The following is a 26,030-nucleotide window of genomic DNA, read 5'->3' as shown; positions in this document are numbered from 1 at the left end:
TCTTTGTCTACACAGCATTAATACATTTAACCGGTTTTCCAAAAAGAAACTATAACAATATCTGTATCTGCGCTGCAATTCATTATGCAGAAGACAATGTGGACTTCTCTTAATTGTTGATAGCTTATGTAACTTCCCCCCATTTTTCCATTAAACACTTCCGTCAAAGCATGTTTGTTTACTGCGTAATTCCTGATTTAAGTAACGGTGCGATAAAACGAGGGGTTATGTATGGTAAACCTTGTTATATAAACACAGGCGGAGCCCTCTACTGGACTCTTTGGGCACTTCCCCTTGATCCTATCATGCAAGCATTCATCCACTGAGACTTTCTAGACGTAGCCGGCCCCGGGGCTGGCCTACCTGAATGCGCGCGCATCTCACCGTATAAAAGGAGGCCTCGCCTCCTGACTGTCATCCTAAACTTCTCTTCAGCAAGCAGCATAGGACAGACAGGGCCCCTGGGTAGAGTGCTCCGCCTGTGATTATATAACAAGGGTTACCATACGTAACCCCTCGTTATATCTCTCACAGGCTCCGATGTATACACGCGCTGTTGTCCCACAACAACACTGCTCCATCTCACTGTTTCTGACCGGCTTTCTGGTTAGCAGCCGATGCGCCTCACTCACCTCTCCCTCGGTCGTAACCGTGGAGAAAATTGAGGCTGCGGCTGACAGAGCAAACCCTGACGCGCTAACCCCGCGGAGGTGTGCTATGACTTGGAGGACTCCCCCCCTGCCCTAAAGCAGGGGGAAAAGAGGCCTATGGGCCCATGTGCGCGTTACGTCCCCCGGGAAAACATACGTGCATTACGCCCGGGGAGGGGGTCAGATGCCCACTGACCCACAGCCCCCCTCCCTCCTCACCAGTGCTGCGTTGCCCCAGCAAGCACAGACGATGAAAAGGAGCCAGACATTTTCAAGAGATAAAACTTTATGAAGGGGCCTGGCGTTGACCAAGATGCCGCCGTGCATATGTCCTCCACACTCACACCGTTAAATAAGGCTGTTGACACAGCCATGGCTCGTGTAGAGCGTGCACGGACCCCCGTGGGGAAGGCTCTCCCCGCCTGTCCGTAGGCATGTGCAATGCACTCGCAGAGCCAGCCTGCCAGACGTTTCTTGGACAGGGCTTTCCTGATCACCCCGCCCCCGAAGCACACAAACAGCTGTTCAGTGCGTCTAAGGCCAGCCGTGCGCTCCACATAACATGCTAGCGCACGCACCGGGCAGAGGAGGTGTAATTTAGCATCCCTTGCCCCACTATGGGGTGGACGATTAAAGCCCCCCAACTGACTGGCCCTCGAACTGAACGCACACCTTAGGCTCTTGGGCACAAAGGAGGGGTTCGGTCTGAGTGTCGCCCCGCTCTGGTCACCCCGGATCATTAAACAACTCGGGTGCACCGATAGAGCGGTTAACTCGGACACTCTTTTGGCTGACGTTAAGGCAAGCAGCAATGCTGTCTTCTAGGACAGTGCTTTCAGGGAGGAGAGGTCCAGAGGCTCAAATGGTTCTTTGACCAGAGCGGCAGGTCCCACTGCGGGGTCGGAGGCGCGCACCACTGGACGTAGCCTCCTGACCTCCCGTAAAAAACGTAACATTAGTGGCTGAGAAAAGGCTGACCTGCCAGGACGAGATGGCTGCTGCATACACTTTCACTGTGGAATGAGCAAGTCCTCTGCCCACCAATAACTGTAAGTACGACAAAATAGATCTCAATTCACAAGATAGGGGCTCTATTTTCCGCTCCTCACCATCGCTGGAATCTAAGCCACTTCAGTCTGTGACAGGCTGTGGATCCTAGCTGCCTGGATAGACTGAATAACACTATCAGACAATCCACCCTGTCTTAGCCTGTCCCACTCAGGATCCAAGGCTGTAGAGGTTTGCCCAGAGTGGGTAACGCCCCGATTGACCATGCCTCCTGAGACATCGCCCCCCAGAACTGGGGGAGCGCCCAGGGCTGGCCCACCTTCATCTGTGTCATCTCTTAGTACCATGGCTGAGAGCGGGAGAATGAGACACAACGGTGGAAAGGCGTAAAGCAGCTTCTTTGGCCATGGCTCGTGTGCGAATGCGTCCACCCCCAAGGGCGGGTCGTCGCTCAGAGCCATGGAGAACCACAGGGTGCAGTGGCTGTTGCACCGGCTCACGAAAAGATCCACCTCTGCTGTCCCGAACCGGGCCCAGATCCGCTTCACCACCTCCGGGTGAAGCTCCCACTTGCCTGGCAGGGGTCCGCCCCTCGACATGAGGTCAATAAGAAGATTACGCAAATGAAGCCGCTGACGTCACTTCTTCTTCTTCCGCTTTGGGTTTACTGGCAGGCCGCAAACCACTTCACGGTGTAGACTGCGACCCGAAGTCCCCGGCCGGAAGTCCCCGGAGTTGGGGACTGGCTCCATGCTGGCTCTCAGCTCTGACTTGCAGGCCGCCCGGGCTCTGATCATCCTCTCCATCGTGGTGGGCGTCCTGGCTATCCTGCTCTCCATAGCCGGGGGGGCAATGCACCAACTGTGTGGAGGACCCGGCGTCTAAGACCAAGGTGGGCATTGCAGCTGGAGTTATGTTCATCGTAGCCGGGGTCCTCTACTCTCCGAGTAAATCGCCGGAACGCCGACGCCTCCTCATCACTCCACCGCTCCCATGTTTTTTTTGTGTTGCCATAAGTTATTCTCTCTCCGTTGGTACGCGGGGCTAGTGCTAATGCTAATAATGCTAATGCCAGCAAATACAATGGCGGCTTCACAAAACTTTTCAGAGTTTTACGGGGCGTGGTTTGCAATTCGCCCAGCCAATAGAAATTGGTACTTTTTTCTCCCCAGGATAGTACCACCTCTCTAGCAGGCACTACAAATGGGGATAAAAACTCCCGTCACTAAGTACTCTTTTTGGTGTGAACGCAAAATAAAAGGTACTAACGGAACTAAACGGGAAAAGTACGGGGAAAGGTACTTCGGTGTGAACGCGCCTATAGAGTCCAGTAGAGGGCGGAGCCTGTGAGAGATATAACATGTTTTGTCATCTTGAAAAATTGTATGTTTGTCAAAGGGGCAAGATTTTGATCACAATGGTCAGAGTTGGCTAGAATGAAACTTGGGAAAAACTCCCAAACTGAAATGCCTCTTGTTCGATCCCATTAAAGATAACAAGCAGTGAGTGTCTGTTTATCAAGATGAGTTAGTGACAGTATAATGTCATAGAAACTGTTGGCCTGAAAGGACCTCATAAACATGTTACAGCTCATGTTTACATAGTGAAACAAAAAATATATAATTATATATCGTTGAACAATTTCGGCACCAAAATATTTTTTTCTTTGTCAAAATTATACCTCTCTCCATGGACTGTATATATATGTATTTCTAATTTAGATGTCTATCAACCTAACCCCAGTCTCACATTTCAAACTGCATACTTCAAAGGAAGTTTTGCATTTTTACTGGCAGTCGTTCTTGGTTCACTGGTCGGTGGCGTAGCCTACTCGGACTCAGTTACTAAGTAATAAGTCCTTTGTAAGAAGAATGGAGCTTTGGATTGAATGGCTGCTTAGGAATTTGTGGACACATAAAAACTGCAGTTAAATTCTCTTTGAGAAATGGGTTTTTCCACACTTTCACAACCACTGAGACATTTCCTTCTCTTTGTGTAAACAAAACCAAGTTGTGTTTTCTGTTTCTGTGGGAAAAAAAAACACATTTGAAAATAAATGTATAGTTCAACCCAAACTGACATAATTTAAACCCAACATCTGATGATTTGGATATCAGTCCAGCTTCTTCTTTCAAAACATTTTTTCTGTGTGTTTGTTTGTTTGTTTTAGTGTGTGAGGTTGGTGTACACATATGTTTCCCTGTGGAGGTTTATCTCTAACTGAGAGGAAACAGAGGCTGACTGAGAAGCTGCTGCCTCCCTTTGGGCAGAGTGAGAATCACAGACAGAAGAGCCAAACGTCACAGAGTTCAACTTGTTTCTTTCATGTCAGAGTTACAACATCTAAAAGTCACAGGATCCAGATCTGTCAGATACGTCGTATATCACAGCACTTGCACTTACACTGACTCCTCTATGCGTCCCTTACCCTCACAGCCCACACCAATTCACATACATGTCTCTTTTCCTGTGATCTTCTCTGAACAAAAAAATACTTTATGTGTCCATACTTACAATCAGCCTATAGACTGACTCACAGATCCCACACAGACTGAACAAAGCTGCGCTCAAAGCTCAACCGCAGCTTTTATTCCACACCGTGTGCTCTTCATGCTTTGTTTCCACTCAATTCAATTTCTTCTGGAAATGTATATCCGAAATAATAAAGACCCAGGTCTACATTTCACAGACTCTGTAATCATCTAACAACAGAAAGGTTGTTTTAAAGTTTCAAGTGTGTGACGATTCGAAGTATGGTTAGTTATGCTGAAGCCCGTAGATGATTCTGCTTATTACATATATACCTATTTTAAAACAAAACTGTTATAATGTGGAGACACTGTGATCCACAATTTTCATTGGAGGTGTGTTAAAGATAGAAATGTTTTTGGTACTTAACGCAAAGAGAGTAACCGAGGATTGATCAATCACAATATCTTTTTTATGTTCATGCTGAGATACTTAAGGCTTGTTTAATATTAGGAAAGATTAAGGTCTTGAATAAATATTGAAAATGTCAAGAGCGTTAAAGCACATGACAATGTTTACTTTCTTGACGTTTAATCTTCCTCACTGAAAATATTTCACAGTTAAGTTAGGACATTCCCGATATCTATTTAGATTCCCGCATCATGTCATCCATAGTTTGAGAAGGTGTAATACAGAGAAAATACCAGGCACAAGACCTTATTTGGTCCGTCGGAAATGTTCGTCAGAAGTGTCATCTATTGTCATTTAAACGGACTTGACTCATCTGTCCGTCAGAACCTTACTCCGCCCCCCTGCTGATTAAGGTGAAACTGATAAGAGGGCAGGGGGATTTAGGAGGGAAGATTATCTAAATAAATATTCTGATGCGACAAGCAAAAAGCATAGCTTGGATTGTATTTAAATGGTGTGTTTTATCAGGCTTGTGGCACTATATGCAAAGCAGTGTCACATGTTTTCTTTTGTTAGACTTAATAACACAGGATGGTTGGGGGAGGGTAAACAGGTTATGGGTAAGTGGAGTTTGGGGGTGTGGACCTGATGACAAAGCTACCTAACTCCATCGCCCCTCCTCACTCTCACAAAGGAACATATGTACCTGTTCTCCTCTGTATCCTCTCACATTTACCAAACTCACCTGCCTGAAGACGAGCCTCATCCACAGAAGAGGACAAACAATACACAGCCTTACGTCACTTACCAGGGAGGAACTACAGAGAGGCCTTTCAAGTCCTGAGTTTCATCTGAAGCAACTGAAACAACAAATCAGCCCTCCACCATGGTGTCTGCTGGGATGCAGATCCTGGGCGCAGCTCTAGGGATCCTGGGATGGATCGGTGCCATCATCGTGTGCGCCATGCCCATGTGGAAGGTCACTGCTTTTATCGGCAGCAACATTGTGACCTCGCAGACCTCATGGGAAGGTATTTGGATGACCTGTGTGCACCAGAGCACGGGCCAGATGCAGTGTAAGGTGTACGACTCCATGCTGGCTCTCAGCTCCGACATGCAGGCCGCCCGGGCTCTGATCATCCTTTCCATCGTGGTGGGCGTCCTGGCTATCCTGCTCTCCGTAGCCGGGGGGCAATGCACCAACTGTGTGGAGGATCCGGCGTCCAAGGCCAAGGTGGGCATTGCAGCTGGAGTTATGTTCATCATAGCCGGGGTCCTCTGCCTAATCCCTGTCTGCTGGACGGCCCACACCATCATCCAGAACTTCTACAACCCCCTGATGGTCAGCGCCCAGAAGAGAGAGTTGGGCGCCGCGCTCTACATCGGGTGGGGGGCGGGTGCCCTGATGCTGATCGGAGGGGGGCTGCTCTGCTGCAAATGCCCCACTAAGGACGAAGGATCCTACACTGCAAAGTACAATGCTGCCAGATCTGAGGCCTCAGCACCAGCCTCCGGCAAAGACTTTGTCTGAAACAGAGCTAGGAATCAGTAAACGCTTCCTGAAGCAATGTTTACTGGGACAGATGCACTGGTGCTACTGGGTTGTGAGTGTTGATACTGTATTTCAGATGTATGTATTGTTATTGTATTGTTATGTATGTATGTATGTATGTATTCCTGAGTTTTATTCCACATAAGAGCGTTGAAGGAAATAAACAGCGAGAAAGGAACCACACCCAAAGAGGAAATTCAGTTTGAATTGTTCCTACAATTACTTGTATATGTTTGGTTGTTAATATGAATATTAGTCATTTTGTAAGTCTTTTTCATAGAAATATGAAAATGATATAATCTTATTTGAAACGCTGTATGTGGGTATCTTTTTTTTTTTTACAACTAAGTGTATGAGATTTGTTTAACTGCTATTTACACTGTAAATAAATATTTTGTTTACAAATCAAAGTTTAAGTGTGCTTGCTTTTTTATGTTTACATTCACACAACAGCTGTGTGTCTTGAAATAGAACAATATAATAATCATTAAAAGATCCTTTAACTAATATTGTATTCACTGATTTTCACATTAATTGTAATTTTTATACATGAATTGACAAATAAATGCCTGATCATCAAAACTTTACGATTAAAACAAGGTCAATATGAAAAACACAATAATAAATAACGTCTGAGGGCAGTTGTTGTCCGACTTTCTTGTAATTCAGGTTTAGGTGTGGCAGAAAAAATAGGCAAGGTGGTTAGAACCTGTCTTTGTTCAAACTGTGAGCCTGCAGGCAAAGAGGTTTAAACAGTAACTGTAGGAACAATATTTAATCTGTCAAGAAAGTAGGCCTACATATGAAAATACCAGGAAATGTCATATTCCGCTTTCACAAAGTTAATTTCCTTCCCCCAGAAATCTTTCCTGACCAATATGATTAAGTCTTATACTTGACTAATAATATAATATTATATACCCATATAACTAGATTTAATACAGCATTTTATTTCTGAGTTAATATTATTTATTATATAAATGAAAAAGCATGTCAAGGGTTAACTCTATGTAGTTTAAATGATACATTGAATTATTGAATTATAAATCTTTCTCTTCTTTTTATAAATATTCACTACCTGGTCTTTTTTTTGCTAAGTATGTTTACCCAAACTCTGAAGTTTAGTGTTTGCCCAAGGCTTAATTTGTGTGTGTGTGTGTGTGTGTGTGTGTGTGTGTGTGTGTGTGTGTGTGTGTGTGTGTGTGTGTGTGTGTGTGTGTGTGTGTGTGTGTGTGTGTGTGTGTGTGTGTGTGTGTGTGTGTGTGTGTGTGTGAGCACAGGTGGGATCTGGGGCCATTGTTCCCGGTCTCAAAGTCTTGCTTGGGGTAACAAAGCTTAGTATGTGGGAACAATGGAGAGAGAGAGAACAAGGTTTGTGGATATCAAGTCTCAGCTTTCCCCTTTTGTCCGCGGACACAGAAACTCCACCCTGAAAGTTGGAACCACGGAGTAGTTATCTTCTCACAGTTCGACCTCAGAGCATCAGAGCAGAGCAAACCCTTCCTCATGCAGGGTGAGAGAGGAGCATAAGAGAACAAATACAACCCCTGTTGAGTTTTAGCACAACCTCTGAGACATTTCTGTAAGAGGCGTAGAAAGTTGATTCCTGGCTGCAGTGGCGTTATCATGGCTTCTCAAGGCCTCCAGATCATGGGTGTGCTGCTGGCCTTCATCGGCTGGCTGGGCACCATCATCACCTGCGCCATGCCCATGTGGAGAGTCACCGCTTTCGTCGGGGCGAACATCGTCACGGCCCAGGTGATCTGGGAGGGCCTGTGGATGACCTGCGTGGTCCAGAGCACGGGACAGATGCAGTGCAAGGTGTACGACTCCATGCTGGCTCTGCCTCAGGACCTGCAGGCCGCCAGGGCCATGGTGGTCATCGCTGTGATCGTCGGGGTGTTTGGCATCCTCATGGCCATGGTTGGAGGGAAGTGCACCAACTGCATGGAGGACGAGGTGGTCAAAGCCAAAGCTTGCATTGTGTCCGGAGTGATCTTCATAATAGCAGCATTTCTGATAATGATCCCGGTGTCGTGGTCAGCTCACGCGGTGATCAGGGACTTTTATAACCCCATGGTGATCGCTGCTCAGAGGAGGGAGCTCGGGGCGGCTCTGTATATCGGCTGGGGCTCCGCTGGGCTGCTGCTGCTGGGAGGGGGCCTGCTCTGCAATAACTGCCCCCCAAGAGAAGGCACCAGACCCTACACACCTGCCAAGTTCGCCCCTGCAAGAACCGCATCTTCAAATGTGGACTATGTGTGAGTGTTCAGAGTGGAACTGCAGCATGAAATGTCGGGAGGTTTATTCTTATTTTTAAAAAAACTTGTTTTTTGGGGAAAAAAATGTGGAGCATTTAATTCACAAAAGACAGCACAGTTAAGTCGAGTATATTTCCTTGTTGTTTTGTCTGCTTGTTTTTATTTTTGTTAATTGACACATGGTGTCAAATATACATTTTTACGTGACAATGCTTTCACAAATAAATATTTCCCTTGTGAATCTAAGGATGTAACATTTCTATGCAATAATATTTTCTTCGGAATATAATACCTACTATAACGAGTTGTTTTATACATAAAGTATGAGACTAAATGGATTATTATTTAGACTTCTTATCAGAAAAAAATGTGACTGAAAAGCATTTTGGAAAAATTGACATCATACGCAGATTTTAATATTGAACAATGTGCAGTTGAAGCAGATCTGATGTAATTGTATAATGATGAAAGGGTCACAGACTTTTGAAATTGCTTTCAAATGTCAGAAATAAAGCTTCTTTGTTCCAACATTGCTCTCTCATGTTCTCTCTGCACCTTCACCAAACACAGCAATAAAACTGAAACTGAACTTCTCAAAGCACTCGTGACAAGGCATTCAGGAATTCAGGAGAACAGCCTCCTGGGAATGTACTGTATCTGCTTGAGATGTTTGCCATGGCCTAATCCACCGCTCTTGTACAGAGATGGTAATTTACAATGTCTCTCTCGACTAAAACGGATGTCACTGCCACCGAGAGACAACAATGTGCTGTGTATGCTTAGATTCATGTTGCTAAGGAACTGCTCTTTATCTCCAAAGAATGGATATTTACATGTTGCCCAGTTAAAGCACATCTGCCAAGTATTGTCAGGATGATATATAGTAAACCTCTTTAACGGTTTTCTTTTTGTTTACAGACATTTTCAATTGAAACCAGTCCAACAAGAAACACAAGACGCTGCTGTAATTTCTCACCCTTGTGTCCGTTTCCATTCAAGGCACTCAGATGAGATCAGGCCAGGGGAATAAGAATTCAGATCATTAAGTAAAAGTATCAGTGCTAAAAAAATTGTTAGCAAGTAAAAGTCCCTATCTTAATTGTCATGTAGGGAAAAGTACGGACGTTTTATCAGCAAAATGTCGGATTGTTTATGCTAGAATGGAAAGCAACGTTTTAAGGATTTAGCTGATCAAATTTAATTAAATTATGTCAAGTCAATTCTATTGCCCAGCATTTAGCCCAATAAAACAAATAAGAGGCTTTACAATCGGTACAGCATACAACACCATCTGTCCTTAAACCTTACTGTTATATAGGTTAAACAATGCAATATGTTTTGTGTAATTTTTAAACTCCAAAGTAAATATTAACAATTTTATTTTAAATATCTAAACAGTGCAACTTTTCCATCTGATATTTAAGAGAAAATAAATATCGCGATACTTTGCTTCGTACATCAATATTGTGTTCAACCAGATGAAATACATCATACATACATTCAGTTTGTCTGAAGGAAAAACAATTAACGTGCCATTTTTATTTTATTTTTCAAAAAACATGAATAAAAACATCAGAAGAGTCTTACCCTGAATTAATACTGAAATTATAACACAAAACAATCAAATATAAAAGCATTAAGCATCAAACTCAACTTCATGTTGCATTAATATAACATGGCACATACCGTAGAGTCTCTTGAACATTTCAGAAACAAAAGGCCACAGTGTGTTCGAATTGTTTTTTAGTAAAAATGAAAATCACAACTCGATAAGCAACAGGTGTGTGTACTGTAGTCAGGTTGTGCGTCTTGTTTAGCGCAGAATTTCAGACAAATTCCTTCCCGGGTGTTGTGGATTTAGGCGCAGAGTACTTGGCTCCGTTGTAGCGGTCTCCTCCTCCTGCCGGGCACTGAAAGCAGAGAAGAGAGCCGCCGACCAGCAGAAGTCCTGATGCCGCCCAGCCAACGTACAGACACGCTCCCAGCTCCCTCCTCAGGGAGTCAGGAACCATGGGGTTGTAGAAGTCCTTGATGACTGTATTAGCAGGCAGAGACACGGTCACCAGGCACAGAGCCCCACTCAGGATGAAGAAAAAACCTGCAGTCATGGCAACTCTGGCTTTTGCTACCTTGTCCCCAACGCAGGTGGTGCATTTCCCTCCGACCACAGAGAGCAGCAGGCCGAACAGAGAGAACAGGATGGCGATGACCACCATTGCCCGAGCAGCCTGGAGGTCCTGAGGCAGGGCCAGCAGGGAGTCGTACACCTTGCACTGCATCTGACCGGTGCTCTGCACAACGCAGGTCATCCACAGGCCCTCCCAGATGGTCTGAGCCACCACAATGTTGTTCCCAATGAAAGCTGACACCTTCCACAGGGGCAGCATACAGATCAGTATGTTTCCAATCCATCCCAGCACAGCCAGTGCTACGCCGACAATCTGCAGCCCTAAAGATGCCATTTTTGTTTGGTGGTTCTGCTTCTCTTTGCTTCCTTACAGTTCTTCACTGGGCTGCCAACTAAAAGCTTTCTCCCTGCAGGGACGTTTTATGTGCCCTACCAATGCCCCTATGTGGCCCCCTCTGCTGGGTGGGCTTTGGCTTCAATGCTCAAATATAAAGATCCATCATTCTGCCAAAGTTCCAACGTGTTTCTCTCCTACAAAGAGGCCCTCTGATACCCCAGCACAGCTATGGGAAAGAAAATAAGCTTTCTTTCAAAAGCTTGCTACAGTAAATAGCTGTCGTTGTGGAGACTTTAGAAAAGTTAAAAACATGGAATTTCTTTATCTAGAGCTTTGCGCTTACTCTCTTTGTTACTACAAACAAAAGATAGTCCCAACCAGTAATATATTGAGACACTGAGAAACTCAGTGAGTAAACAGAAGAAAAGTTGATGTGTTTATTTAAATATGTGTTTAGGATGAAACCAAATGTACTAGGACAGTATACACAGTCAGATTATATATTTTAATACCATGTACTACAAACTGACATTGTGTACGTTTTCAAACATTTATATCAGTCATGATTTCTGAACAATTGCCATTCTTGTCAAGCACCACAAGCAGAAGGCCATCTAGTGGTAATATGTTTGAGGGAAGGAAGATGTCTTTAAGGTGGATATTGCCAGCATTTTACATTAGGCTTATATAAAACCTTCAGTAAAAAGCTCAAACATACTATATATTCTAATAATGATGATCCTCAAGTGCAACTTGTGGCACCTGAAATGATGAAACATTGATTAACCAGCTGGCATAGCCATATAGACAATAGCTGAACAATTAAAGCAACAAAATGCAGAAACAATTCCAGGAGATAGTTCACTTTTTATTAATGTCTGCCTTTGCTGTGGAAAAGGGGGGAAATAAAGTTACAATCTTACAATGTCAAAAATAAATAAAGCACAATGTATTGCAATACATTCTTCTCATACTCCAATTTCTCAATATATAGTTTGAGTTTCTTCCTCTCCAGTTCTTTTTGATGTTGTCTATCTTCAGGTTACATTTATAGATACATACATATACATACATATACAATACTTATTTTTGTCATGTCATATTCTGAGGGGAATTTTGCAAATGTCCTCTCCATGTGAAATAAATCAGCAAGCACAGATAGTAAATTATTGAAATGTTACAGGTCACCTGAGGCAGATAATATAGACTACCAGATGAGTGTCATTGATAAATTAGGCCATCACTACTTCCTTACTAACCTACTCTAGTCTACAAGTTACAAGTATCTCCTTCAACTGTAAGTTAGACTTTTCACACAAATGAACACAACAAGAATTTGGCTCCCATGAATAAACCAATTATTATACGTAGGATTGTAGTGGGAGCTGCCACCAGGATCAGTACCAACACCCCCACTTCATCCCATTTGGGATTGGCCGACCTAGATTGTTAAAAAGTAAACTAGTGCTCCAACAGACCATTTCAGAGCAGCTGGCCCTCCTCTAATGTTTTCCCTGTCTGCAGGATAGATTAACATTTTACAGAGTATCTGTATACTGACACAAATGAATGATGAAGGTTCATTAAATAGTACATACCACTTTGAAGAAGGTCTACATCCTTAGCCCTGATTTGCTGCCAAGTCCATTTCACAGTGCTGGTACTGCATAGAAAACCGATTAGGAAACAGAAAGTCCAAAGGTGTTCTAAAGACACATCCACAACTTTCAGAGCAATTGAAAGTACAATTGTTATAAATGTTGTCGTATCCACAGAATACAAGGTTGCCAAGCAGAACAACATTGTGTGAAACACGCACAGACACAGAAATGAATACATATATTAATGTTAGTAAAAAATAAACGTATAAATACATTAAAGATACATGTGTTCTGTTTTGTTCTTAACTTATATTTTTTTATTTATACACTTGTTTATTTTTTCTAGTGTTTATTTATTCCTGTATTTATATCCACATTTATTTATTTATTCCTGTATTTATGTCCATATTTATGTATTTATTTTTGCAGTTATTTATTATTGTATTTATTTATTCATCTATTTAATCCCACAGTTATTTTTTACACACTTTGACCAACCTGGGGATTTGTGTTCAAATGAAGCCTCAGATGAACCCTTTTGCAAACCAATTGGCTGGAAAGCTTCAAAGCTTCATAAGGCTTCATCTCGCCATCACTAGTGATCTGTCTATTTTTCTTTGTTAAGGAGTCAAACGATGCACCAAAGCCCCCTTTTTTTTAAAGAGCAAATACCCTTATGAAAATAACCTCATCCATAACCACCGTCCTGATACACATTATCTCTTATTAGTGTTTAAATTAAGGTAGTGATGTTACGTATTGCGCCGAGGCTTCGGAGCGTGTGTCGAGCTTTTTGTGAAGCTTGTATCGAGGCTTGTATCGTTTTGGGCCAGTGACGTCATCGATGACAAACGAAGCCTCGCTGCCTGTCAATACTACGTGACTGCTTCAGGTAGCGATTCACTATTGATTCAGATCGGTTGAACCCTGAACCACAACGCTCATATTATCCCTCCTGTACCCGGGCCCGGTGACACGATGGAATTAAGAGAGCTCAGACCCTCACTTATATAGAGTTCGGAACATGTCATAAGTATAAATAAATAAAAGCATAAATAAATGTAGGAATAAAAGCATGAATAAATACAGCAATAAATAGTATGCAGTGTTTTCGGGTAGATTCAGTGTATGGGCTGTGGCTCAGCTGCAAAGCAGTTGGCTCCCAACTGCAGGGTCCCTGACCGTGGTTCAAAGACTCGTCCATAAGTCTTTTTTTTGTTTATAACAACTACAGCTAGATCAGATAATGTAGTTAATAAATGTATTCTTTGATATGGTTTAGCCTTTCTCAGGCTACAACATGGTTAAGTTTACGAATATTATTAAGGAATGCAAATTCCTCTTTGCAATGTTTACCAGACTCCTTAGGCTTTTCAATCACAATAATTAAACTGTAATAAAAACAATATTGTTAACATGAAAATATGATTTTATGTTCGTTGTTTAGAGTTATTAAGGCTTTACTCATTGGGAACTCGGTATGAGACAGGGGGGTTTGTGTTCAAATGAAGCCCATGATGAAGCCACATGAGATGAACCCTTTTGCGAACCAATTGGCTGGAAAGCTTCAAAGCTTCATAAGGCTTCATCTAGCCATCACTAGTTTAAGGCTTTGTAAAAGGAAAGCCTGGCTCAATCCAACTTGCTTTTACAAGAACAGCCCTCAGGTCAGCTGAGGCTCACAGACTAATCAGCACAGGTGGAATTACTCAGCTTGATTGCTGCACTGGTAAATGACGAAAGGAAATATATGCAGGCTATCATGAATAAAGTGTTCCTCATAGACACTCAACATGTAAATCAGGAAAACATTTCAAAGTTTGGTGACAGATTGCAGTAAAAATTCATGTGAAAACACATCTTTCTATTTCTTCTCATGGTAGATGAAAGCCAGACAGTGAAATAATTTAATGGACTACAAAACAAAAGTCACATCCAGAAATGTATCTGAGACATTCAACGATATAAAAAAATGCTTTGGTTGCAAATGAAAATAAAACACAAAGAGAAAAGAATAATATATAATATTTGAGATTCAATCATTGTTGGGAATTGGTGGATGTATTTCAGAATGTATTGATTGAGTTTATATTTGTATTTAAGGCTAAACATTTGATACAACTGTAACCTCCTTCACATAATAATTAATTTCTACTTCCTCCAATCGGTGCCTGACACTCTCTTAATGAGCACAGGTGTTTTCAATTTGAACAATTTTGAACAACCAATCAGGAGAGACCACAGCCTACCATGTGGGTATAAAAGCTGCAGGTGAGATCTTAACTGCTACATTTCCCTAGCTTCTGCTTGACACATTGTTGCTTCTGCTTGACAAGAGAGGAAACATGGCATCTGTTGGTTTCCAGATTTTCGCCATCTTCCTGGCAATCATCGGCTTTCTTGGAGACATCATCATCTGTGCCCTGCCCATGTGGAAGGTGTCTGCTTTCATTGGAAGCAACATTATCACGGCGCAGACCTATTGGGAGGGCCTGTGGATGAACTGCGTGAAGCAGAGCACGGGCCAGATGCAGTGCAAGGTCTACGACTCCATGCTGGCTCTGCCCCTCGACCTTCAAGCTGCCCGCGCCCTGGTTGTGATCTCCATCTTGGTGGCCTTAATGGGAATCGTGCTAGCCGTTGCAGGGGGAAAATGCACCAACTGCATTGAAGATGAGGAGGCCAAGAGTAAAGTAGCCATTGCTGCAGGTGTGTTCTTCATCGTGAGTAGTATCCTGTGCATCATCCCTGTTTCCTGGTCTGCCAACACTGTCATCACAAACTTCTACAACCCCATTATGAACGACGCTCAGAGGAGGGAGCTGGGAGCCGCGTTGTTCATCGGCTGGGGTGCATCAGGACTTATGCTGCTTGGAGGTGCACTTCTTTGCTGCCAGTGCCCGAAGAGCAAGGACAGCGGATACTCAGCCAAATACTCTGCCCCACCCTCCGCACCCAGTGGAGGAGCCTACGTTTGAATATACTTTCTCTAGGAAACTGGACTGACCTATAATGTTTATCATGATTTTTAAAGTGTTTCTACTGTTTTAATAAATTTTACTTTTTTATGAACCTATAACCTTGTTTTGTTGAGGTTGATCATCATGTTATAAGTGAATAGAGGTTTTAAAATCGTGGTTTGGTTATGATAGCTCCTCCAGTTATTTGTTCAAAAATCTAGCTAAGCGCTCTCCAAAGTTAACAACCTGCCTCCTATCACCTCAAGTCAATTGGCAAGCTATATTTTTAAATCTACATTTAGTCTAGACAAAAATAAATCTGCTACATAGCCTACTTTAAAACTACATTGGTGAATGTAAGGCCTACTGCTGAAAGGGCCGGGCTAGCTGTGTTGCTGTTTAGCTTAGCTTAGCAAAGAGCCTAGCTGTGCTAAGCTAACCACCTGCTGCCTGTGGCCTCATATTTCAACAGTCTCACGGCATTTCGTGTTATAGTCACGAAATTAATCTATTGATTTGTGTTCACCAACACGAATGTCGCATTTTTTTTCATGTCAAACAGAACGATTTTAAAAGCAATGTGAATAATAACAAATTGGAAGGAAAGAGATTTAAAAAAATACAGATTTCAGTATTCTGACAGAACGATTTTAGAAGCAATGCATTTATATTGGTAGTAGCCTATTTTTCGTGCATGCAGCAAATAATAAATTGGAAGGAAAAAAATATACAGATTAAAGTATTCTGAGGCTCTGAGCCCCATTTCTTTTCCTCTGGGATGGCAAAAAAACTCCGACATACTATTTAAAATAAAAGGCTGAGGGTAAGAAAATGTTTTTATGAACCACACAGCTTCCGGTCTTCCAAGACCTGACTGGACAAAAAGACGTGGTGCAGGCACGAAACATAAATAGAAATACATTGCTTTTGAAATAGTTGTGTGACACGAAAAAAATGCGAAAATCGTGTTGGTGAACACGAATCAATAGATTAAATTAAGTTCGTGGCTATAACACGAAATGCCGTAAGACTGGGTTGCATATTTCCAGCAAAGACATGATTTGATGTTGGGAAATAGTGTATTTCCCACACTTTATAACTAAGTGTTTCAGATAAAACAACTGCCTCCAGTATTGATAAGGAAGATTCTCTCTGCAGTAAATTAAACCAGCATTACGCTGTTGAAAATATCTTTGTCTGAAAAGCATTAAGAGAAAAAATATTAGATAATATTGTAGATTAATATATAAATCATTGTTGGGAATTGGTTGAGGTATTTCAGAATGTATTGATTGAGTTTATATTTGTATTTAAGGCTAAACATTTTTATACAACTGTAACCTCCTTCACATAATAATGAATTTCTACTTCCTCCAATCGGTGCCTGACACTCTCTTAACGAGCACAGGTGTTTTCAATTTGAACAATTTTGAACAACCAATCAGGAGAGACCACAGCCTACCATGTGGGTATAAAAGCTGCATGTGAGATCTCTAACCGCTACATTTCCTTCTAGCTTCTGCTTGACGAGAGACATTGTTGCTTCTGCTTGACAAGAGAGAAAACATGGCATCTGCAGGTCTCCAGATTTTCGCCATCTTCCTGGCAATCATCGGCTTTCTTGGAGACATCATCATCTGTGCCCTGCCCATGTGGAAGGTGTCTGCTTTCATTGGAAGCAACATTATCACGGCGCAGACCTATTGGGAGGGCCTGTGGATGAACTGCGTGAAGCAGAGCACGGGCCAGATGCAGTGCAAGGTCTACGACTCCATGCTGGCTCTGCCCCTCGACCTCCAAGCTGCCCGCGCCCTGGTTGTGATCTCCATCTTGGTGGCCTTAATGGGAATCATGCTAGCTGTTGCAGGGGGGAAATGCACCAACTGCATTGACGATGAGGAGGCCAAGAGTAAAGTAGCCATTGCTGCAGGTGTGTTCTTCATCGTGAGTAGTATCCTGTGCATCATCCCTGTGTCCTGGTCTGCCAACACTGTCATCAGAAACTTCTACAACCCCATTATGAGAGACGCTCAGAGGAGGGAGCTGGGAGCCGCGCTGTTCATCGGCTGGGGAGCATCAGGACTTATGCTGCTTGGAGGTGCACTTCTTTGCTGTCAGTGCCCGAAGAGTAAGGACAGCGGATACTCAGCCAAATACTCAGCTCCAAGCTCTGCAGCCAGTGGAGGAGCCTACGTTTGAGTATACTTTCTCTAGGAAGCTGGACTGACCTGTAATGTTTATGCTGTTAACTTCATGATTTTTTAAAAGTGTTTCTACTGTTATTTTAATAAATTTTACTTTTTTATGAACCTATAACCTTGCTTGTTTTGTGGAGGTGGATCACCATGTTTAAGTGAATAGAGGTTTTAAAATAGTGGTTTGGTTATGATAGCTCCTCAATTTATTTTGTTCAAAGATCTAGCTGAGCGCTCTCCAAAGTTAACAACATGCCTTATATCACCTCAAGTCAATTGGCAAGCTATATTTTTAAATCTACATTTAGTCTAGACAAAAATAAATCTGCTACATACTCTAAAACTATGTTGGTGAATGTAAGGCCTATGCTGAAAGGGCTGGGCTAGCTGTGTTGCTGTTTAGCTTAGCTTAGCAAAGAGCCTAGCTGTGCTAAACTAACCACCTGCTGGCTGTGGCCTCATATTTCCAGCAAATACATGATTTGATCTTGGGAAAGAGTGTATTTCTCCGACTTCATATAAGTGTTTTAGATATAAAACAACTGTCTCCAGTATTGATAAGGAGGATTCTCTCTGCAGTAAATTAAACCAGCATTACGCTGTTGAAAATATCTTTGTCTAGCAAGAGAAAGCATGTTAGATACTATTGTAGATTAATATATAAATTGTTGGGAATTGGTTGAGGTATTTCAGAATGTATTGATTGAGTTTATATTTGTATTAAAGGTGGGGTAGGTAAGCTTGAGAAACCGGCTCGAGATACACTTTTAGTTATATTCCATGGAATGCTCTTAACATCCCGATAGCAATGAATATCTTAAGTGCTTTGACAAAAATCCGTAAAAAAATTTCATCTTTGGAAGCCGTAGTACTGTAAAAAGCACGACCAATCATTTTAGCCGGCCTGGCTAAAATAACTGGATGGCCTACCTGCCTGTCAGCCTTCCATCTCTGCACAAACTTATCTCGTGCCCTCATTGGTCATGTGCGCGTACGTGTGTATTGGAGGAGGGGCTCTGTAAGGAAGTGGCAGATTTTTTCCAGCTGTTTATTTGCAAATTGTGGCTCACTCGAGCTGGTTTCTCCAAAATTACCTGCCCCACCTTTAAAGGTTAAACATTACAAATGAGTAACCTTCACATAATAATTCATTTCTACTTCCTCCAATCGGTGCCTGACACTCTCTTAATGAGCACAGGTGTTTTCAATTTGGACAATTTTGAACAACCAATCAGGAGAGACCACAGCCTACCATCTGGGTAAAAAAGCTGCAGGTGAGATCTCTAACGGCTACATTTCCTTCTAGCTTCTGCGTCACGTGGGACATTGTTGCTTCTACTTGACATGAGGGGAAACATGGCATCTGCAGGTCTCCAGATTTTGGCCATCTTCCTGGCAATCATCGGCTTTCTTGGAGACATCATCTGTGCCCTGCCCATGTGGAAGGTGTCTGCTTTCATTGGAAGCAACATTATTACGGCGCAGACCTATTGGGAGGGCCTGTGGATGAACTGCGTGAAGCAGAGCACGGGCCAGATGCAGTGCAAGGTCTACGACTCCATGCTGGCTCTGCCCCTCGACCTCCAAGCTGCCCGCGCCCTGGTTGTGATCTCCATCTTGGTGGCCTTAATGGGAATCATGCTAGCCGTTGCAGGGGGAAAATGCACCAACTGCATTGAAGATGAGGAGGCCAAGAGTAAAGTAGCCATTGCTGCAGGTGTGTTCTTCATCGTGAGTAGTATCCTGTGCATCATCCCTGTGTCCTGGTCTGCCAACACTGTCATCAGAAACTTCTACAACCCCATTATGAACGACGCTCAGAGGAGGGAGCTGGGAGCCGCGCTGTTCATCGGCTGGGGTGCATCAGGACTTATGCTGCTTGGAGGTGCACTTCTTTGCTGCCAGTGCCCGAAGAGCAAGGACAGCGGATACTCAGCCAAATACTCAGCCCCAAGCTCTGCAGCTAGTGGAGGAGCATACGTTTGAGTATACTTTCTCTAGGAAACTGGACTGACCTATAATGTTTATCATGGTTTTTAAAGTGTTTCTACTGTTATTTTAATAAATTTTACTTTTTTATGAACCTATAACCTTGCTTGTTTTGTGGAGGTGGATCATCATGTTATAAGTGAATAGAGGTTTTAAAATAGTGGTTTGATTATGATAGCTCCTCAGTTACTTGTTCAAAAATCTAGCCAAGCGCTCTCCAAAGTTAACAACCTGCCTTCCATCACCTCAAGTCAATTGGCAAGCTATATTTTTAAATCTACATTTATTCTAGACAAAAATAAATCTGCTACATAGTCTAAAACTACATTGGTGAATGAAGGCCTATTGCTGAAAGGGCCGGGCTAGCTGTGTTGCTGTTTAGCTTAGCTTAGCAAAGAGCCTAGCTGCGCTAAACTAACCACCTGCTGGCTGTGGCCTCATTTTTCAAGCAAAGACATGATTTTGATCTTGGGGAAATAGTGTATTTCCCAGACTTTATAACTAAGTGTTTAAGATATAAAACGGCTGCCTCCAGTATTGATAAGGAAGAATCTCTCTGCAGTAAATTAAACCAACATTACGCTGTTGAAAAACATTAAGAGAAAAAATAATAGCTAATATTGTAGATTAATATATAAATCATTGTTGGGAATTGGTTGAGGTATTTCAGAATGTATTGATTGAGTTTATATTTGTATTAAACGCTAAACATTTAAAAAAAAATTGTAACCACATAATCATTAATTTCTACTTCCTCCAATCGGTGCCTGACACTCTCTTAATGAGCACAGGTGTTTTCAATTTGAACAATTTTGAACATCCAATCAGTAGAGACCACAGCCTACCATGTGGGTATAAAAGCTGCAGGTGAGATCTCTAACAGCTACATTTCCTTCTAGCTTCCGCTTGAGAGTGAAAACATGGTATCTGCAGGTCTCCAGATTTTGGCCATCTTCCTGGCAATCATCGGCTTTCTGTGGGACATCGTCATCTGTGCCCTGCCCATGTGGAAGGTTAGTCATTTCATTGGAAACAACCTTGTGACGGCGCAGACCTATTGGGAGGGCCTGTGGATGAACTGCGTGATGCAGAGGAACACTGGCCAGATGCAGTGCAAGGTCTACGACTCCGTGCTGGCTCTGTCCCTCGACCTTCAAGCTGCCCGCGCGCTTGTTGTGATCTCCATCTTGGTGGCCTTAATGGGAATCATGCTAGCCGTTGCAGGGGGACAATGCACCAACTGCATTGAAGATGAGGAGGCCAAGAGTAAAGTAGCCATTGCTGCAGGTGTGTTTTTCATCGTTAGTAGTATCCTGTGCATCATCCCTGTGTCCTGGTCTGCCAACACTGTCATCAGAAACTTCTACAACCCCATTCTGAACGATGCTGAGAGGAGGGAGCTGGGAGTTGCGCTGTTCATCGGCTGGGGAGCATCAGGCTTTATGCTGATTGGAGGTGCCCTTCTTTGCTGCCAGTGCCCGAAGAGTAAGGACAGCGGATACTCAGCCAAATACTCTGCCCCACGCTCCGCAGCCAGTGGCGGAGTCTATAGGCCTACTCTCTCTATGAAACTGGACTGACCTATAATGTTTATGCTGTTAACTTCATGATTTTTAAAGTGTTTCTACTGTTTAAATCAAATACATTTTACTTTTATAAGAACCCAAAACCTTGCTTGTTTTGTGGAGGTGGATCATCATGTGAATAGATGTTTTGAAATGGTGGTTTGGTTATGACAGCTCCTCAGCTATTTGCTCAAAATCTAGCTAAGCGCTCTCCAAAGTTAACAACCTGCCTTCCATCACCTGAAGTCAATTGGCAAGCTATATTTTTAAATCTACATTTAGTCTAGACAAAAATAAGTCACTACATACTCTAAAACTATGTTTGTGAATGTAAGGCCTACTGCTGAAAGGGCCGGGCTAACTGTGTTGCTGTGCTAAGCTAACCACCTTCTGGCTATGGCCTCATATTTCCAGCAAAGACATGATTTGATCTTTGGAAAGAGTTTTTCCTACACTTTACAAGTGTTTTAGAGATGAAACAACTGCCTCCAGTATTGATAAGGAAGATTGTTTCTGCAGTACATTAAACCAGCTTTATGCTCATGAAAATATCTTTGTCTAGCTTGTCACACTGAACATTACTTAACGGGTAATTTGATACTCTTCTAGTCTTCTGTTCTCCTAAGGCTTAAGCTATGTGGTCATTCAGGTAGGATGCTTCTCTCCGAAACTGAAGCATTTATTTAGTATCTCAGGATTTAAAGTGATTGCTAAAGTTTGACCTGCAGATATAAGTTTTGATTTACTCAAAATTGTTACATTTGTTACTTCAATCCGTAAAACTTTAAAGCCTTTTGTTCGGATCACAAAGCAGTCTTTCATACATGAGCGCTGTTGTTAACAGCTTCCTCCTCCTACTTATTCACAGTGAGCCGGAATCAGGACAAGCAGGAAACCTGATCCACAAACTTGCAAGTCCCCTCCCTTTTGCTCTTACACCTGCAGTGCAAAACCAGAAAGCAAAACACAGCCACTGCTGCGTTTACAGCCGGGTGAAAGCTTGTGATTAAAATGATCTTCAGCTTAACTCGAGGACTTTGTTGCTCTCTTTGACATTGTGGCAAACTTAAATACGTGCCTTGGATTTGTTTTTTGGCAGAATGCAGACACAAATTGTTGGTGTGTGTTTGGGAATCATCGGCTTTTTTGGCACAATCCTTATCTGCGGATTGCCCATGTGGAAGGTGACGGCCTTCGTTGGGGCAAACATCATCACCTCTCAGGTCTTTTGGGAAGGTTTATGGATGAATTGTGTCATCCAGAGCACGGGTCAATCTCAGTGTAAGGCCTACGACTCCGTTCTGGCTTTACCACAAGACCTGCAGGCTTCCAGGGCTCTGATCTGCGTCTCCATCGCTGTCTGCGTGGTGGCGATCGGGCTCACTGTGGTTGGGGCCCGCTGCACCAACTTCTATGATGATGACAGGCGGAACAAAGCTAATATCGGCGTGGCTGGAGGTGTGGTGTTTATTATAGCAGGCCTCCTGTGTGTTATTCCTGTCAGCTTGTCGGCGCACAGCATCATCACAGGTTTCTACAATCCTCTGCCCACCTCGGGGAGGAGGGGGGAGCTCGGGGCCTCCATATATGTCGGCTGGGCGTCTGGAGCTCTGCTCATCATTGGAGGAGGGGTGCTGTGTAGCACTTACAGATGCTGAGGACCAGGAGAAGAGAGAAATGGAGAGTACGGGGCGCCTTTCGTCAAATACTGTAGTTGCAGTAATGTGTTTACTGTAATGGACTTTAGAGTTATTCAACCTTAGTCAAATGCAATAATGACAGTTTATCTCTAATCTGTGTAAATTATTAAAGTGTGTAGCAAATGTGGAGTGAAAAGTGAATGGCATGACCAGGGAATGCAACTTTTATGGTTGTTTTTAAAGTGAAGGATGAACAAATGAAGTTAAGTTGAGCCAATAATTGTATAATGTGATATTATAGGATGTTAACTTTAAAAAGATGTTTGATACAGAGATCTGAGTTAATGTAATCATTTTTTATTTGTGAAGAACACGATGCAAGAGTCATCAGTTTGAGATATGATGAAAAATCTTGATAAAAGTTATTGTTTACTCTTTGTTGTTGTGAAATGAGTTGAATTGTAAATGGAAAAAACAAAAAAATTCTCTGGTAGACTTTTTCAAATCTTGTCCCCTAGTATTGAGTAATCGAACAATGTGTTTGGCATGCTTTGCCAACATGCTTTGTATGTTTTTATGTTAACAAACCATTAAATTCACTTTGTATATTTGTTTAAAAACTTCTGCATTATTGTCTATAACATTATTAAAACAACTGAAAAATGTTTTCAAGTCCAAAAAAGTTTAGATATTGATGCAAGAGAAGAGAAGTAATTGTAACCTCGAGGATAACCTGTTATCTTTATCAGCCATTTCAGTTTGAAAGCCTGAAGAACTTGCTATGTTTGTAGTGTTTGAATACTCTTTGTAAATGTACCCTCCTGGACCATGTTTACATATCCTTGTTAGTCTTTGTGTCGTCTGACTTCTGAACTCAACAGCGGATCAGAGCTGCTTACAATCTATTTCAGCAGAACCAAGAAAAGAGACGGTCACAGTCGAACATTTTGTGAATTAGATATGGTTTTAGCTTTTTGCTTCATAACAGAATGTCTTCAAATGGCAGGGCAGTGTTTAGAAGTCGGGAGTTTGACCGTGGTTCAAATAGAAGTTTTAGGAGTGTGTTTGACATGTGGACTGCAGATGTGGCGTCGGACATCTTTTGTGGGAGCAAAGGCACAATTGGTGAGTTGATTTTGTGCATCTCAGATAAGTTTTATGTCACCCCCCAAAAAAACTTTCCTTAGTTAAATTTGATCATCAACCATGTTTTTTTTTCACTAAAACAAATACACTTTTTACACTTGAAATAATAAATTCTGAATCGGCTAAAAAAAAAAAGTTTGAAGATGTCAAAGTCCTGCAAACTTTGACACATGAAAATGCTGCGTTGCATTGAAAAAGCTCAGTTTCCTCTAAATAACTTAAACATCATGACTAAAAATAAAATACCAAAAGACTAATAGGATTTTTGAAGTATGCACCAATACATGTAATTGTGCATATCATCTGTAAAAACATGACTTTAACATATTTAAAACTTAAAGTTGCAATGTGAGGTACCAAGCAACCTGCTGATAGTACATTTTCTATAAATGTTCAAAATTGAGACAAATTTGTTTCTGTCTTAGGTGTGGGCTGGTCTGTGGGTAAACTGTATCCTTCAGGACACAGGGCAGATGGAGTGCAGTAGACACACATCCATCACCAAACCGCTGATATCTGGGCTGGACGTGCCCTCACACTGATCTCCATCTTCACCGGCCTGCTGGGCTTCGTAGTAACGCCCCTCTGAGGAGGCGGAAACAACTGCAGTGATGCCACACCTCTTCATTCATGAATAAAGGTGCAGAAGTTGAATTCAAATCATGAAGAATTGTGTTTGGGGATCTGCAAGGAAGCTGTATTGATGATGATAATAATATATATCATGGCAAAGTACTTTTTAAAATGTTACTGTCCCAGAACAATGAAAATGGAGGGCACCGGGTGAGTGCTAATGATCTTAATATTTTGATAATTTGAAGAAATACAAAATTATGTAGGAATCACTGAATAGGAATAGTGTCGAGTTAAAGTGGCTAAGATTTTAGTTATTTTTTGTCAATATTATTTGCTCAATCAATACAAAACACAAGACCAAAAGTTAAACTTTGTAATGTTTTTTCACTTTTTTTCAAAATGCTTTTCTCCACACCTTCAAATCCCCTTTTACATTTTTTTTTTTTAGTTGCATCCAAATGTTTGGAAATAATAAAATAATATATTTTTCTGCTTTTGATTTTAGTAACTGCCTGTAGAGTGCACTGTTTAGGTCAGTGCGTGGAAGGCTAAACTTTGACATTTATTGTAACACTGGACAAATGCTGGATATGTGTGTCTGTTGACTACTACTGTGGTCTGTGACCTTAATATAAAACCCACCTTGACACCAGTACTGCTATTCATCATTCTTACACAAACAACTTCAGAAGTGCACAGAATCACTGATCATTGATGTTTAATATCTCTGATATCCTCTGTTTTTTCAGGTGTGTCTACTCGGTGGAGCTCTGTGTGTCCTAGCTGGCGTCCTGTGCCTGGCTTCAGTCAGATGGTCGGCAGTAGCAACCATCTCAACCAAATACCCCTCAGTGACTGCGGGCACGAAGAGGGAGGTGGGCTCCTCCATGCTGCTCCTGCTCGGCGGTGCTGTGATGTGCTGCGTCTCTGGGGAGAGAAACCCCTATTCCTCCAACGCTGCATCCAGCACCGACACTCAATCACTTTTGTTTTATGTTACAGAACCAGACGTGAGGTTGTTTGACGCGGCAGCCATATTGCCTGAGCGCAACTCTCTGAATATACATCATACTGAGCTGTGGGGCATTATTCCATTTTACGTCTAAGTTTCTGTTGACATGTTAAAGAATGATCATTTTCTAATTAATTAATTTGGATAGATCAATACTCATTCCTCAGGATGCATGTTTCACAAGCGTCCACACGCTTGTGGTGGGTATTACAAATTCAAGAAGTCCAGAAGACTTTATTTCTAATTCTAGCGGAGTTTCTTAATTTAGTAAATAGGTTTGAACATTAAACACATCATAAACCTCAATGAAAAACTGGAACAATATGAAACAATACATACTAACATTGTGAAATATTCATATTTCAGTACATTTAAAGCTACTTATTTGGAAACGATCAGAAAACCTTTTATTTAGTTGTACTCTTCTGTACACATTGAATACAATCATGAGTCAGGTTTCACATTCAGAACTTTTCCTTTTCTTCCTCCACAGATATTATTTGAATACATGTTGTGATTAAAAAACATGT

The 26,030-nt window shown here is 42.2% G+C and overlaps 8 protein-coding genes across 8 annotated transcripts; 7 read left to right on the top strand and 1 right to left on the bottom strand.

Moving 5' to 3' along the window:
• The first annotated feature begins 4,974 nt into the window (after positions 1–4,974).
• LOC307017583 (claudin-4-like) lies at positions 4,975–6,500 on the top strand. Its single transcript, XM_079647189.1, has one exon. The coding sequence runs from the start codon at positions 5,425–5,427 to the stop codon at positions 6,067–6,069; it is 645 nt and encodes a 214-aa protein (XP_079503315.1). The 5' UTR covers positions 4,975–5,424; the 3' UTR covers positions 6,070–6,500.
• Positions 6,501–7,088: 588 nt separating this feature from the next.
• Positions 7,089–8,879, top strand: LOC307017586 (claudin-4-like). The gene has a single exon (XM_079647192.1). The coding sequence runs from the start codon at positions 7,717–7,719 to the stop codon at positions 8,353–8,355; it is 639 nt and encodes a 212-aa protein (XP_079503318.1). The 5' UTR covers positions 7,089–7,716; the 3' UTR covers positions 8,356–8,879.
• Positions 8,880–9,875: 996 nt separating this feature from the next.
• Positions 9,876–10,894, bottom strand: LOC307017587 (claudin-4-like). The gene has a single exon (XM_079647193.1). It carries the CDS (start codon positions 10,811–10,813, stop codon positions 10,178–10,180), a length of 636 nt encoding a protein of 211 aa, XP_079503319.1. The 5' UTR covers positions 10,814–10,894; the 3' UTR covers positions 9,876–10,177.
• A 3,801-nt stretch (positions 10,895–14,695) lies between these two features.
• Positions 14,696–15,489, top strand: LOC307017589 (claudin-like protein ZF-A89). The gene has a single exon (XM_079647195.1). The coding sequence runs from the start codon at positions 14,763–14,765 to the stop codon at positions 15,393–15,395; it is 633 nt and encodes a 210-aa protein (XP_079503321.1). The 5' UTR covers positions 14,696–14,762; the 3' UTR covers positions 15,396–15,489.
• Positions 15,490–16,879: 1,390 nt separating this feature from the next.
• LOC307017588 (claudin-like protein ZF-A89) lies at positions 16,880–17,693 on the top strand. The gene has a single exon (XM_079647194.1). It carries the CDS (start codon positions 16,944–16,946, stop codon positions 17,574–17,576), a length of 633 nt encoding a protein of 210 aa, XP_079503320.1. The 5' UTR covers positions 16,880–16,943; the 3' UTR covers positions 17,577–17,693.
• A 1,167-nt stretch (positions 17,694–18,860) lies between these two features.
• On the top strand, positions 18,861–19,662 carry LOC307017585 (claudin-like protein ZF-A89). Its single transcript, XM_079647191.1, has one exon. The coding sequence runs from the start codon at positions 18,917–18,919 to the stop codon at positions 19,556–19,558; it is 642 nt and encodes a 213-aa protein (XP_079503317.1). The 5' UTR covers positions 18,861–18,916; the 3' UTR covers positions 19,559–19,662.
• Positions 19,663–20,445: 783 nt separating this feature from the next.
• On the top strand, positions 20,446–21,141 carry LOC307017581 (claudin-like protein ZF-A89; the record flags this gene model as incomplete). Its single annotated transcript, XM_079647187.1, has 1 exon — positions 20,446–21,141. Exon 1 carries the CDS (start codon positions 20,482–20,484, stop codon positions 21,139–21,141), a length of 660 nt encoding a protein of 219 aa, XP_079503313.1. The 5' UTR covers positions 20,446–20,481.
• Positions 21,142–22,221: 1,080 nt separating this feature from the next.
• Positions 22,222–23,377, top strand: LOC307017591 (claudin-4-like). The gene has a single exon (XM_079647197.1). It carries the CDS (start codon positions 22,227–22,229, stop codon positions 22,782–22,784), a length of 558 nt encoding a protein of 185 aa, XP_079503323.1. The 5' UTR covers positions 22,222–22,226; the 3' UTR covers positions 22,785–23,377.
• Positions 23,378–26,030: the final 2,653 nt, after the last annotated feature.

Source organism: Notothenia rossii (genome assembly GCF_949606895.1).
Source record: "Notothenia rossii genome assembly, chromosome: 9".
NCBI classification, from domain to species: Eukaryota; Metazoa; Chordata; class Actinopteri; order Perciformes; family Nototheniidae; genus Notothenia; species Notothenia rossii.
This window is presented reverse-complemented; position numbering and strand designations above follow the sequence as displayed.